This window comes from Pseudopodoces humilis, chromosome 9, assembly GCF_049639895.1.
Source record: "Pseudopodoces humilis isolate 2021_Gansu_Grassland_sample_001 chromosome 9, ASM4963989v1, whole genome shotgun sequence".
Classification (NCBI taxonomy): domain Eukaryota; kingdom Metazoa; phylum Chordata; class Aves; order Passeriformes; family Paridae; genus Pseudopodoces; species Pseudopodoces humilis.
The window spans coordinates 2,555,222-2,575,503 of record NC_142208.1 but is presented as its reverse complement, the minus strand read 5'-3'; the positions used below and the strand labels follow the sequence as shown (position 1 = coordinate 2,575,503).

General features: G+C 44.1%; 1 protein-coding gene across 4 annotated transcripts in view; it reads right to left on the bottom strand.

The window, feature by feature from the left end:
• Positions 1 to 20,282, bottom strand: part of MICU1 (mitochondrial calcium uptake 1) — an 84,386-nt gene that overhangs the window by 17,946 nt on the left and 46,158 nt on the right. For all 4 annotated transcript variants that reach the window (XM_088059336.1, XM_088059335.1, XM_088059334.1 and 1 more), the window contains 2 exons: positions 12,138 to 12,220; positions 7,138 to 7,335 (listed from right to left, as the gene is read on the bottom strand). In XM_088059336.1, coding sequence (XP_087915462.1) covers positions 7,138 to 7,335; positions 12,138 to 12,220 — 281 coding nt within the window. The remainder of the gene's footprint in view (positions 1 to 7,137; positions 7,336 to 12,137; positions 12,221 to 20,282) is intronic.

Here is a 20,282-nt window from a genome sequence, read left to right as displayed (position 1 = left end):
GGTCCACACTCTGTGCAGTGAGGGAATGACAGGAAGGAATCCTACAGAAAAGGAATCAGTAATGCTAAAAGGACATGAAAAAGAACACGTCTGATAAATTAAAGGGATGGAGAGGGGGAAGAGCTGAGCCATCTCCTTCTGTGTCTGCTCTTCAGACCTGGCTCTGTTACTGCCATCCCTGCCCTTAACAATGCTCCTGGTACCATGGAACAGAGCAGTTTTTCCATCCTGCACGCTCCCTGAATAAGAGGAAAGTTCAGAAGCAGAACAAACTCCCAACCCTCCACACAGGACAGCGGAGCTGCAAGCACCTGAGTGAAGCCATTACTCTGAAAAATACCAATATCTAAGCCTCCATGGGGATGCTGTAAACGGTTTTATTAAGAAATACAGCTCTCTCACTGCCTGTTAAGAGTTCACATTGTTTTCTGCTTGACCTTGGTGCTCAATTCCCCAAAAAGAATAAGTTTGCAGGAGTTTAATTCAGCCTAGCAGGGGAAAGGGCCCTGCTTCCACATTCTTCCTGCATCAGCAGAAGCAAAGTCAGGGCTGAAGCACAGCCAGTAATGTGTGGGAATAAAACAGAGAGCACAATGAAACTGATGAAGGAGCCTTGTATCTTAGGCCTAATCAAACAGAAACCATGGGAGAGACAGACACAAATAACTACTCCCTGGGGCAGAAGTGACCAAGAGATATGTTGTGAAACTTTGATACCAGGTAACTGCTGCCATGAAGAATGTACAACCAACGGGAAATTGTTACCAAAAATAGAACCTTATGTAAGTGCCATACAAGTAAAACCCTATATAAACGCCTTGTATACTCAATAAAACTGGCTTCTGATCTTGACTCGGATGTCCCTGCCTCAGTCACCAACAGTGTGGAGGTGCAGAACAGCTCTGAATTCAGAGCCTGAAAGGGGAGAATAAGCAAGAGGACAGAGGTGTTTGTTGATGCAGCAGAAGGAGGAGGCAGAAGCCAAGTACCTGCTACAAGAACACGTTCACACAGACATCCCCAGCCTCTTGCCCACCAGCTTTTGCTGCTCCCTGGCTGTTGGCTAATTTGGTTGTGCACACATAAACGAGAGCATCTATGCTAAATAGCTGATATTTCCTAATTCATGGACTCTGATACAAACCTCCACACACTCCTTTGGCAAGGTAATGAACCCAAATGGCACTCCTGGGGTTTTATTTGCAGGGGTCCGGCAGAAGGCTCTGCTGCACTGCGGGAGCTCGGCAGTGGATTTACACACCCTTCATAAACCAAAGGAGCCTGTTGGTACAGAGTAAAGCCTTCCACTGCTGCTAATGATGCAATAAATAGAAATTCCAATAAAATCCTCCACGGCTTCCCCTGCAGAGCCACTGCATCAACCACACTGAAGTCACCTGGTTCAAATACAGGCAAGGCAGCAGCGGGTGTTTTCTCACCAAGTGGTTGCCCCGTTCCAGCCTGTCCCAGCCATGCTCACAAGCAGCTGCAGCACATGTGCTGCCACACCATGCCAGCCTCACTGGCACACTCCTGGACCAACTGGGTATTTTGGTCACCAGTGACAGGACCCAAGGGAACGGCCTGAAGTTGAGTCAGGAGAAGTTTAGGCTGGATATTGGGAAAAGGTTCTTCCCCCAGAGGTGGGGACAGGCATTGAACAGGCTGCCAAGGAATGGGCACGGCCCTGAGGCTGCCAGAGCTCCAGAAGTGTTTGGATAATGCTCTCAGGTACAGGGTGGGATTGTTGGGGTGTCCTGAGCAGGGCCAGGAGATGGACTCCATGATCCTTCTGGGTCCCTTCCAGCTCAGGGCATTCTGTGATTTTACAGCGGACACACAGTTGCTAAATATGCTCCTATAATCCTGAGGCCCCCCCAGACCACCCCACGGATTCTTCCTCTACCTTTCAGAGTGAGGCATTGGGAGGGTTTGATTTCTCTGGCACAAGTTTCCTCATTTAGACTTGGAATCAGCCAGGAACAGCATTTATGGCACCTTCTGACTGAGGCACAAAGACCAACTTTCGGTAGCTCACCGGTGACAGCAAACCCCCCCACCCACCAGCATTCCCCCTGCTTAATGGAAAAAGGGACTGGAATTCAACCTGCCTTGGATTTCAACTAAACTTTCCCTGGTGCACACTTAGGCATTTCATTACCTGCTCTGCTGTTCCTGATTGATGAAAATGACTTGCCTCAGACTCCTCTGTGGTGACTCCTCGTGTTTAGTGAGACAGTTATATCTCCCTCCTGTCTTTCCTTTAAGCTGCACATGCCATGGCCTCATTACTTATCCCTATCCTCAGGTTTATTTTTTTTTTCCATACTGAAGTTCCACTCTGAATTCTTCCCAAGTCTTTGGCTGACACTGGACAAGAACTGAATGCCAGCTTTTCCCCAAACCTGAGACAGTGCAGTCAACCTGAAAGCTCCACGTGACCCTTTCTACTCACATGCCACGACAAAAGCAGGCTGCCAGCTCTGAATGCTGCTAAAACCAGGATGAGCTGTCCAAATCACTTCCACTGCCTGCCTAGAAATTCCCAGATTACATATGTGTATGATGGACTGTGCCTCCTTAACTACAGAGCTCCCTGATGTGAAACTATTCACAGTGGTTGGATGATCCCACTTTTAACTGGACATGTCACATACGTATTTAGCCATCAGCCCATCCTCCTCTCCTTCCCCTGTAGCCAGATCAGGAAATCACTAACAAAGAACACAAACAACTTTTGTACCTGTCATTAACTGCCCTACTGAAGAGGCAATTCCACTAGTGCTGGTTTGCCTTTTCAGATGTAAACATCGCGTGAAGGAAGAGAAAGAAAATCTGGAACTAAAGCAGGAGTTCCAGATATAGAGGATACAGATACAGAACTAGGTGTAGAACTGACAAAACTATGTAAGTACACAGAACCCTTTACAGGATTGCTGAAAAGGCAGAATTCATAAGGAAAAAGGGAAAACATGACATTCCCAATCATTGTTTCCACAGGGACTGGGTCAGTGGTGAGGTTGAAGTGAAAGGATCAGCAGGTAAAGGACAACTTTGAGAGACAACACAGCTCATCATGATAGAGATCGTCACAAAGGTGACTTAAAATCAAATAAAAATGTCTTGTATAAGTTCAACAGCAAACTGACCTCTAAAAAGTCCGAATTTTGGGCCTCTCCTTGCAAAGCTCAGCCAATCTGACACCATCACACTTCATTATTTCAGGCTCCTCAAACCAATTTACTTAAGTTACTCATTTTCCCCTAAATGACTGCAGAAGAAACAAAGATATATGCCTCATTACTGCAAGCTTTGTTGCCTGTGTTAACAAATCACTGAAAACCTGTATTGCTGTGCCAGCCTACATAAAAACAAGGCAGAATCCCAAAAAATCTTGAGTAGGCTTGTAACAACAGAGCAGTTTTTAATACCTGCTACAGGATTACTTGGATACTAACTATTGCAATACTGGGACTCAGAAAGGCACTAACAGATTTAAGTTATTACCCTAAAACCCAACTGAGCAGCATCAGAAATGCCTTCTGAAACCACAGTACTTGTTGAGACAGGGCTGATATCCCAAAGGATCTAGGACTTTCTAATGAGAAATGCAGATGGAAGTGCATCCATCACCCCTTCTCCATAAAATCCAAACCAGACAGTAACTGTATTGGCACTGGCCATGAAATCAGGAATTTCCAGGATAAAGAAGTTGCTCCCCCATCACCTGTCACAGAACAGACACAGAAAATACGGAATTTTTCAGATGACAGCAATGGTGTCTCGTACCTTTGCCACAATCTTACAGAATCCCATTTTACTTTCCTTGGAACACCTTTTTCTTGGGAGGGACACATTGGGGCATCCTGAATCCTTGGGTAAGAGGAAAAATATGGAGACTAAATCAGTGCTATCAGCAGGTTTTGGGTTGCCTTGCAGGAGTGACAGACACAGAGAACAAAGGGCTCACTCATCTCTTCCACATGCGCCTCCAGAATCGTAAAAAGATTTAGGCTGGAAGAGCCCCACAGGCTGGCTGGGAATCCTTTTGGTCCACCAAGGACACAGGAATATCTGTGACAGGCATTTACAAGGTGAAATAACATAAATGATGATGTCAAGTTCTATTCATCTTCCAGACTCACAGAGATCTTCCACTCAAAAACCAAAGAGTGAGCCCAACACCACCTGTCCCAAGGGGACACGTGAGGGCTGCAGAGCCTGTCCAGACAAACTTGTCACTGTTTGTTGAGGTAAGCCACAAGAAAAAAGGATTTCTGGTTCTAGGAGCTTGCCATTTGCTGGGCTGTTTCCTGTAGCTCAGCCTTAGCTAAGCAGAGCCACCCCATAACCCAAAAAACTGACCACAGATTTCTCCAAGTAGCCAAAACCCAAAAGGCTGAAATAAGGTGTTAAAAGCTTCGCTTTTACCTCTGGCTGTGGTTATTTTCCTCATCCTTCCCTTCCTGCAACTGAGTTGACTGCTGAGTCTCCATAAAGTGATGGAAAACACATTCAAAAAGAAAGTAAAAAAAAAGCAGAAGAGAAGAAGAAAACACCAGGCCATGGTTATTTAAACCTGCTGTCAGCACTTCAGCCATAAGGAACATTGAAATGTTCAGGGCTTTGTCTGAGTTAATTCCTCTGTGAGAGTTTCTGCTGAATCTTAGCAAGAAATATGAACGGATATTTTGATTTTTAAAAAAATGAACAAGAATCAGTGAGAGGAAAGATAAAGTGGGTTCAGATGGTCAGAAACTATTGTTCCACCTTCAGTCAGCAGAAAAGAGCTCTAGTATGAACTGCAGCAATGCCTGAATCCTGAGCTGAAGGAAAAAGAGCTTTAAGACCAAGGTCTTTCATAAAGTAGCTTTTTTATTTTGGAAGAGACAAAGCCAGCAGCCCAGTTTGAGAACAAAAGCTCCAGGTCACCTGGGGGCTGCACCAGCCCCAGGAGATTCTTCAGACCTGCACTTCCCCAAGGACTTCCCCAGAGCTCTGAACATGAACAGAAACTGGGTTTCAAATCAACATCCCAGCTTCAGACCATGCTCCAGTTTTCCTGAGCCAGCAAAGGATGAGTAGATGAGGGAACAAGAGTTCAGCTGGGCATCACTTCTCACATTTTCCTGATTTACATGGGCCAGGGTAAACCCTTCTCTTCTCAAGAGACATCTCATCTCTGAATTAGCATGCTGAGTTCATTAGGGCACTCCCTGGGAAAAGAACAACACAAACCCACCAGACACTGGTGTGAAAAGCTCCTTAACTGTGAACAAACACATCGAATGTGAAGCAAGGAGAAAAGGTGGGAGATCATGTCAAAAGAGATAAAAGCTGAAGTGGAGGGAAGCCATGCTGAGGACAGAAATAGGCCTGTTTTGCCTAAATCAATGTGAGCTATGAACAGGAAAATCAGGGCTTTAGTAGCATGAACTCAGGGAAAAGTTAAGTTTGGCAGAACAGAACCATCAGTGTTTCAGTGGAAATGAGTATCAGGAATGCTAAGCACAGCCTGGTGCTGTGCTCAAGGGTGCTGGTAGGGAGTCAGTAATGATGCTTTTATGATATTTGGTAACTTATCCAGACATAAATATCTTTTATTGTCCCCAGTTATAAATAACCTGTTAGACAAGCAGCTACTATTAGCCAGGAAGATGCACAATTGACTGGAATAATCAAAAATAAAATTGTGACAGCAGGAAAAGAAGAACAAGTACCATGAAACTGAAAAAAAAAAAAAATCGCCATTGCTTCTTAATGAGGGAAGTGGGGACCCGTGGAGGGAGCAGAGGGTCAGGAATACTTCAGTGCCCACCCCTGGAGTGAATATGGCAGTGGAAAATCAGGGCATATAGAATAATCTCTGCTTCTTTTGCCTTTACATTCAAGTTACAGCTGATGTTTCTTCACCTTAAAAAGTATTTTACTCCTTTCAATTTGCAGAGGCACTGAGGAACTGTCTCAGTTCACAAAAAACATTGTATTCAAGCAGCCTACTCCCTCCCCCTGCAAAGGCAGGGCCACAACACCTGCTTTAATGGCCATGAGATGAAGGCAGTGAACTGGACAATTGCCTTCACAAAAATAAAATAATCAGTCCTCGTGTCAGTTTCTTACTTGGATTTGTAAATTCCAAATAAAAAAGGGGATAAATTCAGTTTCAAATTGCAATGACTGACTTGATAAGAACTTAATAAAATGCTGATCACACAACCTGAGCATGTGAGCAATAATACACCAGACTGAAGTGACAGAGCTCTGAATACTGTTGAATAGGCTGGGGGGCATCTTCTTGTGCACTAATCCTGATTTCCAATGCAAATAAAAGCCTGGCTTTGCAGTGATGGGCACCATTTCCAACTGAGTCAGCTCTGCCTGGGAGCTGAGACTGACCAACAAGTCCCCTGTTGCTCTCCTTGTACTGATTTTATACAAAAGACCCAAATTTTGAAGGGTGATGCTTAAATTTAGGTTATGTGACTAGGAGCAGGAGGCTGGGAGCTGCTGTTAAAACTCAGGGTAATGCAAATTAAAGAGGAGGTTAATTCAGAAGAGAGGGACAACATTTCTTATAAAACATCCAGGAGTGAACAACAGAGGTCACATAATAGAGACCACTTATTTAGGAGGATTCAAACAAGCCTTGAACATTTCCCAACAGAAACAGAATAATGAAGCAAACAGAAAAAGTGAGGACAAAAGCAGAGATGAAGAGTTTTGGGAATGTTATAAATCCTGGCCTTTTAGGGCCCAGCTCACTGATTAGGACTGAGACCAACTTTCCTCAGCAAGGTAGCAACAGGTCACTCACAGCCTCTGTTGTTTTTCCCTTTAATCACCTCAATCATCTCCATCAGCAGTGCCAAGGCAACAGTCAGGCTTTTGGAGGGACACACACCCAGGATGTGCCAGCTGCTGCTCCAACTCCACAAGAGCAGCCCCCAACAAATGCTGGAGATGTTCCTTAAACACTGAAATGCTCATCAGGAATTTAACAGGTTGGATCTGCAAGTCACAGCTGCAGAAATTCCCTCTGTACCCTTCCCAGGCTCTTACTCCTCCTCCAAAAGCCCCACTCTGCAGCACAATCCCTGCTGCACTGCCCTCCCCCGTACAAAAAAAACCACCCCAAACCTCAAGCTTCAGAATATCGTGCTGCAGCTTGCGCTGGAAGTCCAGGAAGTGGGAGATGGTCAGCTTTCCCTTCAGATCAGCCCCGAAGAAGTAGGTGGTGAGGGCGGAGTTGAAGCCGGTTTTGAGGGTGTTGCCGGTGGTGGAGCGGTCCCGGTGGCGCATGCCCATGCTGGTTTGGGAACGGATGATGCTCTGCACCTAAAATAAAAAATCACAGGGAGGATGTCACAATCAAAACCATACCAGTCAGGTGCTAGCATGAAGTACTCCACACTCAGCTCACCTTCCTTTCTTTTCCTCCTAAAATAATTCTCAGAAGACACAGCAATTCAAAAATTTGGCTGAATTTAAGAGAATCACAGAATAATTCGGGCTGGAAGTGACCTTAAAGACCATCTAGTTCCAAAACCCTTCCATGGGCAGGGACACTTTCCAATAGGCCAGGCTGCTCCAAGCCCTATCCAACCTGGCCTTGAGCACCTCCAAGGATGAGTCCACAGCCTCTCAGGCTTTGGTTTTTTCAGGCTACTTAAAGAAAGAAGAGAATCAAGAGCTTAAAATGACTTTTAGGAAACAATTCAGCCAGTTTGCAGACAAACATTCTAGTGCTGATCCTACCCCTGGTCAGCAGAGCAGCTCCTTCCCAGCAAAATCCCAGGAGGTGAGAAAACTGCAGCAATTGTGGGGAAGAAAAAACTCTTCAGACGTTTCAGAGCTTCAACTCCTTTAATGCCCATCCTTGTGAGCTCACAGCACATTTCTGCCCACCCGTGCACAAATCCTGGGGTTTTCAACCCAAGGGCACCCTCTCCTTGTCTCTGTCACAGCTGGAAGTTCCTCCATCCCTGGGGCTGTGCCACCCAGCACAAAAGGCTCTTCAAAAGAACTTCCCTAGCCCATAAAAGATGCCAAAAGGTTGACCTTGAAAGATGTGACAGCCTGAAAATCTGAGAGTGTGTTATTTTAAGGGTTCTGTGCAAATTTAGGGGGGCAGCCAAGCCAAATGCAGCCATCTCCTCTCTCCATCCTCAAGTATGTCACTGAACTCTCCAAGTGCATCTGAGTGATTATTGCTGGGATATGAGAAGCCAGGCTTATTCTCTGTGTAGTAACTGATCTCTTCCAACAAGGCAGCAAAAGGATTCATATTAAGGACAAGTCTGAAAAAGGAGGGGAAAAAAGCCACCTGACAACCCAGGCTTCCCAAAGCTCCAGTAAACACCACTGCTTTGCCATCAGCCTCTTCCCTCTGCCGACAAAAGTTGGAAGGGAAGAAGAAAAGCAGCTGCCAAGAGCTCCAGCTGTCACAAAGATGCCAGAACTTCATTATTGTGGTATTCAGGGTGTTCAATTTTTTCCTAATGAGAGAGTGAGTGCTGGAGCAGCCCCAAAGGAGATGCTCTAGAGGAAAAAGGCGTGCTGTTGCTGCTGGGTTCACCTTGCTGGAAACTCTGCATCCCAACCAGAGACTGCTGGCTGTTCTTCCACGAGGAAAATCAAGTTGAGGAGAAAATCAAGAGGAAAATAGCACAGAAAAGAGGTTTTGAGGCTTTTTGGCCACTCTGATGTGAGGAAGGATGTGGGGCGACCTAATTGTGGCCTTCCAGTGCCTGAAGAGAGCCTGCAAGAAACATGGAAAGACTATTTACAAGGGTAATGACTTTACACTGAAAGAGAGGAGCTTTAGACTAGGTATTAAGAGGAAATTCTTCTCTGTGTGGGTGTGAGGCCATGGCAGAGGCTGCCCAGAGAAGCTGTGGCTGCCCCATCCCTGGAAATGTTCAAGGACAAGCTGGACAGAATCTGGAGCAACCTGGGATAGTGGAAGGTGTCCCTGCCCATGGCAGGGAGGTTGGAATGAGATGATCTTTAAGATCCCTTCCAATCCAAACTGTTCAGAAATTCTGATTTTTTTCCCTGTAAATAGCAATTCTTTAGTTTGCTTTGTGCTACACTGTTAACTGTGAGCTCTGCATGCAGCAAAGTTTGGAGACAAATATTTATAAACTGTCTGAAGCAAGGCATTTTATGGCCAGCTTGGAAAACTGCCCCTGTTTCTATGTGAGTGTTTACCACTCTGCAGACTGCTCCACAGAGCAGCTTCTCCTGGGTGTAATTTATATGGAATCCTATGGCTCTCTTTTCCTCTCCCATATATAACAAGTGTCAGACAGGTTGAAAATCCAACTGTGGGCACTGGAGCCAAAATGATTTCACCAGTCCCTGTTTTGAGTAATCCTTTTAATGCCCAGAAAGGCAGGCACCACTGCAAGGAGCTACCCTAATCCACAGCTCATCAACTGCACAAGGACATGGAGCTCTGAGATGCTCCACTGGTTTTTGGTTCGTATTTTCTTACTTCTTCCCCAAATGTCAATCAATGTGAAACCACCACATTGCCTAAGTGTTTGTGATGTTTCATCTTTTGTACCAGATGAGGGGGGGAAAAAAAATCAATTAAAATAGTTAAAGACTTGAAGAGAAATCACCAGTAACACTGTCTGCGAGCTTTCTATTTTACAGCTAGCTTTTCTTTAAAAATAAAGGAGTAAACTAACAATTTACATGGCAAAGGATGAAGGATTGAAGGCAACACTGATGCAGGCACCACTATATTCAGGACTGAGCACTAGCCAGATGCCTCAACTGGATAAAAAAACCTAAAACTCTTTACAAGGCCTGAAGAAATTCAATATTTTTTTATTACGTATTTAAAGCCTCCAACTTAGTCACATATCAGCTAAATTACTGAATTAATTTTCCTTCCTGATGAGGTTTTCAAACATCAGTTAAGAAGAAGGACCTGCTGTTGGCTGCCTCCAAAGACAAGGTGTGAGAGAGGAGTAGGAAGTTCATTCCCAAGTGCTCACAGCCAGCAGGAATGGAATGATGCTTCCATGATGGTCCTTTTCTTACTCCTCTTTTTCAACCCATTCTCCCCAAAATGATGTTGCTTTTTTAAACCCCTGAGAGGGCCAGTTCCAGCTGCTCCTGCCAGGTGAGATTTACAGGATAAGGCTGCAAACCCTGCCATCCTTCATGATCTCCCCTAGGCATTTCCACAAGGAGTGAAAAAGAGGATTTATCTTACAAACAATTGTTTGGAACGTTATGTGTTTGCATAATGAGATATATGTGCCTCCCACTGCAGCTGTGTTTGTTCTTGCAGCAAATCAGTATCTTCACAGGTAACTTCTCACTTTCCAAAACAGCTCCTTCATCCTCTGACTCTCAGGCTCTGGAGGATGAGCCTTCACCCAAATACTCTGATACTAACCAGGAACTTTATTCTTTTCTATACAGGCAGTGACATGTGTAACCAGCTTAACAAAAATACCTTCCCCTTCCTAAGGAGGTTTATGTGACTTAGTGCATGTGTAACTTCCCCTGGCCTACTGGACGATTTGAAATGATTTAAATCAATTTTGTACCCTCATCTTCATAGTGATTAGGAAACATTTATCCTGTAGAAATGTTCCTTTTTCACTTTACTTGGCTCTAATAAAAAAGCCAAACATGACGTCTGTGTTAGCACCTTGGTATCACCGCATTTTTAGTAGGAGGTTAATCTTTCTCTGCTTTTCTTAAATTCATCTATCTCCATAACTGATTTCATTCTAGAACATTACAATTACCATAAATCACCTTTTGGACTGTTCAATATGGTGACACAGCTGCAGTGGAGGGCTATGTCCATGCACTGTGCAGACAGAAGGAAGAACAGCAATTTTTCCTTGGGGAAAGGAAGGGACACGAACAAAACCCCAGGTTTACATTTCAAGCTGTCAAGTGAAGTGATATCAGACTGCAGATGAACACACTCAAGTCTCCTCATAGTCCAAAGTGTGCATCCAAAACCCTGCACTTACCCAGTTATATTCCATGGCTCTGGAGCAAGCTCATCATACCCACAGGTAATAATTTAAGGAGGATGACAGCAAAAGATTAGAAAGGGAGGGCAATTCAACAGACCTCCTTTGCCAGTAGTTCTTCCCATTTATAGCAAGTGCCCCAAGCATGACCTTGTAGAGACTCTTCTGCAGTTAATTACTCATTGAGCCAACTGATGAGTAAGAATCTCTCCCTGGATTCTCCAGGGCTGCTTTGTTCTTGGGTAGCACTTTGTAAATGGATTTGAATTTCCTTTTATGAATAGCACACACAGGTGATTCAGGATGTGATTTCAGGGTGTTTTGTAAGTTCCCAATATCTTAAGGCTAGAAAGAGGCAAGAAAAATCACACTCTTCTGCCTGGGGAGGGCAAATCTTTTCCCCACTGACACCTCAAGCCTTCAATCTATTCTCACTAGGACATAACCATAAATCACAGCTTATAGGAAGAGCTCACCAGTACCAGACATGAAGGCTAAACTCATTAAAAAACCTGCAGCAAAGTCCCTGTTGATGAAGCCTTGTAAGAAGTAGAGGACTAATGAAAATATGCTCTCAATAACACGTTTTTGGATTACACTGGAGTAAGTGGATAAATTCTCCTCTGAAGCAGACTTACCTTGGCTATTCTCTAAAGACAAAATTAAAGAATGCAGTAGAAGCTGTGAAGGCAGTAGGATCAAAATCCCACTTTATCAGTGGAGTGAAAAAAGTTCTTTGTCTACCTTGAAGGTGACTTTTTGTATGGAAATGTTACAGAATCATAAAATGGTTTGGGTTGGGAGGGACCTTAGAGCTCATCCAGTTCCACCCCTTGCCACAGGCAGGGACACATCCTCCAAGACCAGGCTTCTCCAAGGCCCACCCAGCCAGGCCTTGAATGTTGGTGAAAATGTCACAGGAAACCTGAGTTTGTACTGCTGGTTGAATGAAAAATTTTCTCTTGAAATATCCAGTTTAAAAACAAACAGCAGGCACTGAAGCAACACAGCAGAGCACAGAAGGAAAAGGTGCAAACCAGCACTAAGCACAAATACAAAAGGCAGTAACATCAGAGAAGAATGCTGTGCTTATGGCTAAGATGCCACAGCACTGATTGTTCAACTTGCCTGCTCAAACTCTTCCATGTCCACCTCGCCGTCACCGTTCAGATCGAACATCTTAAAGGCAATTTCAAAATTCCTCTGGGGAGCTGTATGAAAAACCCAACAAAACACAAAAAACAGTCAGCAAAGATACAAAAGCTCAGTAAAAAAAGGGCACAAGTTCTGAATGACTTTATCCAAAAGCAATTTTGCCTAATTCCTTCAATTCTAATAAGGAAATGCGGCTCTTAGGAACCTCTAGCTAAGGGCTTCATGGTGCTGCTTTTACCAATAGTCTTGACAAGGAATTGTGAGGAAGAGATATTTCTGAAAAATTTATTTATTTACAGATTTTATAAATCTGAAAGATTTATTTACAGGTGGGAAAAGCTGGAAAGGAAGATGCCATCTGATATTTCTAATGACAACTAACAGAAAATGATGCAGCAAAAAGCTCCAGCCTGTTCCATGCAGTCGAACACCAGAGGATGTTCCTCAGGCACTGCACTCTCTGTGCTTCCCATGGGTGAGGAGCAGACCTGGAATCTGGGCAGTTCTCAGCTCTTGCCTCCCTGTACAAATTTAAATAAATCATGACCACCCTGTCTCAGCCCAGTCATGACACTGAGATAAGATGTGGGCTGGAGCTCATGAGCTGAGACGCCGCTGTACCTTATTTTTCACTGCATTTAGTCTGTGCTGTCACGGTTTATTTAGTCAGAACTGCAAAAGCATCCCTTTCCCAGCCAACCATGCTCCTTTTCCCTGCATCCCACCACAGAATTTCAGTACATTTCCATTTTGGGCTCTGTAACCCATCGCTGTTTGAAGCTACAACGCCGCGCCACAATTTTTTCCCAAATTAAGTTAATATATCAGGATTTATCATGCTCTGCTACTTTCAAATACACACCTCCTACAGGATTTGTGGTGTTTGCTGGGATTTCTAGGGAATCCTCTAGGCTATAACTAATGCTAGGGCTGTCATTTCAAATGATCAGTTAAAACCTAGCTCCTTTTTTCATTTCCCACCCAAATCTAACACAGATCACTGGTGAGGTTCACCCCTCTTTAACCTCATCTGTGCAAACAGCTCTTAATATTTCCTGTGGATGCTCCAAGAGTAATGAGTTTTTGCATCCACCCTCCTGTGGGAAGGGTGTTCCCAGATGGGGATGGGAGAGGGGAGACAAAGAGGAATCACTCAGAGAAAAAGAAATTAATTAACTGAACTGGATTTTGGATGTTTGTTACAGCTCCAGCTCAAAACTTTCACATTGTGTTTTCCCCTTGCTGCAATAACGATTACCACTTTATCAGGAAAAGATTGAGCAGACAGGCTAATGAGACCCCTTTTCCCAACCACTTTGTGCCCAAAATAGATGAATTAAGGGCATTGGGGCTGATGGCAGGGACAGCCTGTCACTACCTGCTTGATATACGCAGCACACGTGGTCCTGCCCTTATCATCCCTGCATTTCCAATTTCCCCTGCCAATTACTCGGGCTTGGAATTCCAGACACCACGTGCAGGAGCAACATCTGTGACCACAGCCAGGGCCAGCAGCACGTGGTGGGTCATCCCCCCTTCCACCCACATCCCTCCTGCCTGCTGGGAGCGGGAGACCTTCACTCGCTGTCCCTCTTTAACTCAGTGTTAATTGACCTGGGGACAGCCAGTTCCCAGCACCACCTTCCTAATCTCTCCAATGATACATCAAATTTAAGGGATTAAGCCTCCTCTGTATCCATCCAGCGTCTCCAGTGATTAATTTCCCATTTTCTTGAAGAGCAACAAGCTTCCAACTGCCCCCTTAATAGTTCAGTAACACATGCAATTTCATTCATTTTAATTGCAAGCACTGAATGAAAGTCTGGAGCAGTTTCTTCTTATTAGCCCCAAAATCTGGCACTATGGAAATGGTGCTTCCTCTATGAGGAAGAGGAGGAACAGACAAAACTCTCATCTAGTTACAAGGTTCTACAAAAAGAGCAATCAACACCTATTTCTTATCCCATTTTCTCTACCAGAGTATATTGATGTTTATTTAAAGACTGGAAAATCTGTTACTCCTTGTGAAAAACTGTCACAGGTTGGGCTTTTTTTCCCACCTTTTTAAAGGAAATATATAATACCATTTGTGCAGACACACAGTGAACAGAGTAAAATAGTCGCTTGTTCCTCACAATGGCCATTTCTCTCCTTTTCAATCTCTAAACACACATTTCCATGAGCAGTGTATCAAAGCCCCAGAGGAGAACAACACCTCCAAAATTTAAATGAGCAGTTCAGCATCAACGATCTGCAGGGTCAGTATTTTCTAAAGGCAGGGAAGGGTAGCTTTAAATTGGCAAATTCAATTACTTCATTCCTTCAGCTAATAAATGGCATGGCTAGTTTCATCCTTTGATCTACATATCCAGCTCCAATTACCTGTAATGACACTTCAATCCAAACAATGTGACCCTGAGCCAGGGGAACCAGAGGGCACCCAAGCCAATTAGCTCATCCCACTCCTGCTCAGGAAGGAATTTTCATTAGAGATGCACACCCCTGATGTCCAGGATTGGATTTATGGGGTCTGGGAGAGACGATTTCTGCCTCTCCCCTCGGTTGTGATGCTTCTGACCAGGATTTATGTGGGAAGAGTTGCCCTGACAGCGGCCAAGCCCATTACCTCAGCCTGCACAACATCCATTTCCCTTCCTCTTCCTGCACTTACATCCCTCAAACTTACAGACCACAAAAGCAGCAGATACCAGATTGCCCAGCTAAATGCAGCCTTTCCCCTACTCTTTTATTTTGCCCCCCAATTTTACCATTCCCAACTGCAGCGTCTCTAAATTTCCCTGCTGCCTCCTTAATTAAGATCCCTGCAAACAAAACAAACCTCATGCAGTGGCTTCCAAAGCCATTCAAAGGACTGTTTGGTTTTCATATGGCATGATGCTTGTCTTGATAAGGGAAAACCACCTCTGGATTTTCCCCAAGTGCTCTGTTGCATTCCCAGCTCTCTCTGATTGTGTGAGCTGTCTCCTCCCCATCCTTTTTGACTTTATTAAAAATAGAGACTGTTTTGTTGCAACTGATTTCCCTTGAGCAACGAGGCAGAAACTGAGCATGGCAACCAATGGCAGTTAATTTTTTAGCTTTATTTCTCTCTTTAGATGTTCCAGGGGATCCTCCAAATCATTAACATGGAAGCATGGAATGATTTGGGTTGGAAGGGACCTTAGAAATCACCTATTTCCAATCCCTTTCATTAGGCCAACATGAGTGAAAACATGGTAGTGAAGCCAACACCACTATCAGTGAGTTCCTAGCTTGGAGATACAGGGAAAGATGCAGTTGAAATGATCCTTTGGATCTGTAATTCTACCAGTTCTCCATGCCAAGCCGCTTTTTCAACTAAGCCAGATTTAGTAAAAAGGGCAATTAACATTTTTTCTTAATTCATTTGTTCCAACCAAATATCTGGGGACAGAAAGAGAGCAAGTAAAGCAGGAGCCAAACACAGGAATGTTAGAGAGATGAGTGTCCTCCATCAGCAAACAAATAACAGGCAGCAGCACTGACCACATGGAAAAAACCCACTCAGATCCATCAGGGTAGAGCCCTCGGGAATGAGATGGGTTGATTAGGCATCTTTAAGCCAATTATGCCATTTTAAACTATTTTCAATTATTCAATGGACCAATTTGCAGCACTCAATTGCTCTTTAGTGCCCTGTACTCTCAGCAGAAGCAATGCACTCTGAAAGACATTAAAAGGCTGTTGATGAGAAAGGCCCCATTTCCTTAGTTTTGTGCTTGTTTGGGATCTTCTCTTTCTCAAAAACTCAACATTCCACACTTGGAGACACCTCTCAGCATATCTTTCCCTCTGACCTCCAGCAGAGGAACTGCATTTTAGGAAAACAGAAGTTTTAATGCACTTTTGGAGAATACACATTGCTCTCTTCTCACAGAGCTGGGAATTTCTTTGCCAAAGGTGATTTTGTGGTGATGTTACTTAAAAAAAATAAAACTTCTGGCTATTCCTTTGAAAACACTGGAATATCTCGTGATTTGGTGGGAATTTATACACAAAGCAGCTCGTGACTCCCAAGGCTTAATAACTCCCCAAGCAACTCCAGAGTGGGAAGAAAGATCAAGAACTCAGCTGGGAAAAATCAGTCACTTGGAGTTAAATATCCTATGGTTGCTTCTTTTCCATTTCTCCCAAAATTAAAAAAAAAAATAGATGTGAGAAGGCCACAGTATCCTGAAAGTGAATCAATCCCAAATTAACACAGCCCTGAAGCAGAGACAGCTATCCATAGAATACAGATGGCTGAGCCCCAGCTGCAGTAAATATAGGGGAAAAAAAACATTAAACTTAATGTTGCAGATATTTTCCTTTCAAATTATTCCATCATTTCAGGAAATGAATCCAAATCACACCAAGTTGGGGTTTTTTTTTAATGTTAATCAACCCAGAAATGTAAATAACAGGCAGCTAAAACACTGAGCCCACAGCACAGACACTGAGCCATAGTATCATCAGTTCTAGAGGAGAAATGGACTCTTTCTTCCCACAAAGAAGGATGAGAATTAACTTTGAAATAATGCAAGTGTGTAATCTTGGGATACAGGGGAGAAATTGCTCCCTGTTAGGGTGGTGAGGCCCTGGCACAGGCTGCCCAGAGAAGCTGTGGCTGCCCCATCCCTGAATCCCCCATCCCATCCATCAAGCCCATCACACCACACAAATCCAAGGGATGAAGAGATGAACAAAGGGAGACCAGGTGAAGGATGCAGGCTGACCGAGCCTCCCATGCCCTACTCCAAGTTTTCAAAACACTTGGCAACATCCCAAACTGCCAATTGTGAAAAATCATTCCCATTTCTGTCCTTCAAGCATGGCACAAGTGGGATGGCAAGCCAGAGAGCTCTCTCTCTGCCAGGAATCAAACAGGCTTGTGTTTGGAAGCTGGGATATTCCTTGGAAGATGCTGCTCAGAAAGGTAGGAAGACATCCCTACTCCAAACAGTGAGGATGAGATGGACCCATGGAGGGTCTTGAAAGACTGAAAATTAACATGAAGAAGACTAAAACAAACCAAAATAGTCCTATAAACCCAAAGCAACTTATGCTTGTGGAAATGAGCCCTGTGGCACAGGGCACAGTAGGATTAAACCACCACTGGTGAGGTAACTGAAGACTTTCCTGTCAGCCAGGAATAATTTATTCAGAACAGTCATGGTCCAAAGAGACCCTGGAGATCCCAGTGTGGGAGAACAAGTCCCTCCATCCCAGGGACACACACAGAGCTCAATATCTGGCTAGATCATCATTTCCAGAGTTAGATGGTTTGGAAATTATTCTCTACAAACAGGGCAGAAAAAAAGTAACAGAGGTGAATCTATCCTAAGTGAGAGTTACCTGCTCTGATGGGAGAAGGAGCTGCAGATCTGCTTTGAGACCCCTGGCAAAAGGCTAATTACTGTGGCTTCAACCAGTGTTATTTAGCCCTCCTGCCAGGAGAATTGAATCCAGACACAGCAACAGTCCAACTGTGGAAACAGCACCAATTTATTATTTTAATGCCCAGCTCTCTTCAGCACCTGTTAATGAAGGCAGAATTAGCGTGCCTCGACAATGGACCCCATTTGCTGGGAAACCACAGTCACTGGCGATGGAGAAGCTCTTTTTCTCCTTCCTCCATTTGTTTTGCAAGTTCCAAAGCAAAAACCTCTTTGGTAAGGGAAGCCATGTCTTTGTTTTCCTATGATATTCTAAGGATCCAGGGGAAATTCCATCAAAATTTGCTCATCTTTCTACCTCTGCCCCAAAAACACGAGGAGCAGCTGAAACAACAGAGTGGAGTTCCCTCAAGGCTCCTCAGCTCTCATTGCCTTTAACAGAAGGCTGACTTTCTGAAGCAGCTAAAAGCTATTTTATTAGTTGTTTTAAAAATAAATTTTCACAGAAACATGGCAACCGATGAGAACAGACAGTGCTGGAGTGAGAAATGGCTCGTAAATAAGATACGGTGACAGACTCATTTTCTGAGCAATGTGCAAACAGCTGCCTCAGAGCAAACATGAAATGAAGCCTCCAGCCCTCTCTCCTCCTCTTGCTCCCCATTTCACAGAACTCAGCTGGAGGGAGTTTCAGGTCAAACTGCAAAGACAACTGAAAGGAAGAGTTTGGGGAAGCCTTCCCAAAGCCTGGTGGAACACAACCACAATGAGCCCTCGGGGCTTCTTGTTTCCCAAGGATCTCATTGATCAGTTTGGAGTCCAATGAGCCAAACCAGACCATGATGGCTCTCTCCCCATCACTCTCCCTCCTGCCTCCCTCCCCCAGATCCAATGTCCCACTCTCCCTTCTGATTATCTTGCTTAGTGCTCAATGTGCCACCTTCCTTCCCCAATTTTTATTTAGTTTTATCTATATGATGGCAACTACAGCTCCACCATGTCCAGATAGCTCCTTAATGTTTGGGTTATTTAAACAACACGAGGAGAAAACCAATATTGAACTGTCACATTTAAGATTTACTTTCCTCATTCTATTTTATTTATTTCCTAGGGAAAAGAACCCAATCAGGAAGTACTGGATTCCTGCAAGGCAATGTTCACTGGTCAGAGAGTGAATCAGTGGGGTGCAACAGTGAGTTTTCTATTTAGCCACAGGGCAAGGTTTGCTTGGGAGTTTATTTTACAAAAGCAAATGCTTTAAAAGTGAAATCCCAACTCTTCCTCTGGGGAATCATTGTTTAACAGGAGCTCCAGAGACACTCCTCCATCTTTAGTAATCATTTAGCAAATTCCTCAAATGTCTAAAAGTCAGCCTCAAAGCCCTGGAAATTTTTTTTCTCCCTTTTTATTTTTCATTTTCCTTTTTGAAAGCTCATGCCTTGCCCACCCTTCACATGGCTCCTCCAAGCCAGCTCTGTCTCCTTATTAATCTAACTCCCCTATAATTGTGGACATGCTCAAAAGCCCAAGAATAAGAGGAAAAAAAACCTGTCCCTCCCTCACAGCCTCCCAAACAAGGCTGGCTGCTCCTCCAACACAAGATTCTCCTTTTCTTTTATTCTCACAACAAACAAGTTAAAGCAAAGCAAGAACAATTTCTCTTACTGCTGCCTGTGGAAGCACATGAAATTAATTTTGCGCCCTGTGTACTTGATTAGGGGGTTGTTCACCACCAGCACAACCATAAAAACAAGGGCAAGAGTGTTTTCCAAACCACATTCAGTAATGTGATACCAGAGGTTTGAGAGTTCATTGTCATCTGTGGAGGCTCAGATGAAAAGCCCTCGTTACACCTGAGATCATTTTGGCACAGCCCAGATGAAAGTAAGAAAGGAACAGCAAAGGTCTTAAGGGCCAGTTCTGAGACTCAGTCAAATAAAAAAAAAAAAAAAAAGCAAGCAGATTAAAGTCATAAAACAAATTCCCTGGCTTGAACCAGCTTTATCTTTCTGTTTGTTTTCACAACTTGAAGGTCACACACAAGTCTGCCCCCACCACGTCCACCTGACAACAAACAAGACCTTGCTGCTTCCCAGGAATAGATCCTCAGTAAATGAAGAGCTGCCTCTCGTGTCTCCTGTTACAACATGCAAGAACATGAGGGGAGAATAAAGCACCTGTTGCTGTGACAAAAGATCAGTGAGTAATCCAGCTGACTCCCTGAACAGCACCGGGCAGGCGGCAGTGGGCTCTGCAGGTCACTGGGAAGAATCCAGTCTTTTAATCCCACAAATCAGTTCAGCATGGAATAGATACTTACAGGATTAGATGGCCGAATTTTCTCTTTTTAAATCTGACAATAACATTTTCTAATGGGGCTGAAAAACTGCCATTGACTTTCCTGTTTATGACACAGCACCTTCCAAGCAGCCAGAGAAGCTCTGCAAATGAGGTTTTGAGCTCAACTTCCACGTGAAGAAAGTCTAGAAATGCCATTTGACATTACCAAAGGCTTCAGTTTCACTGGTTCTTGCCAGCAAAGCAAACTTTTCAGTGTTGGCACTCCAAGTGCAGACGACTTTGCTGGAACAGATTAGCAGATCATGGAAACATCGCAAATGCAAGTCAAGTGCAGCAGGGTGAAAAGACAGAAGGTATCTAATGATACTTGTTGAAATGTAAACAGCTTAACTTCCCTCCTCAC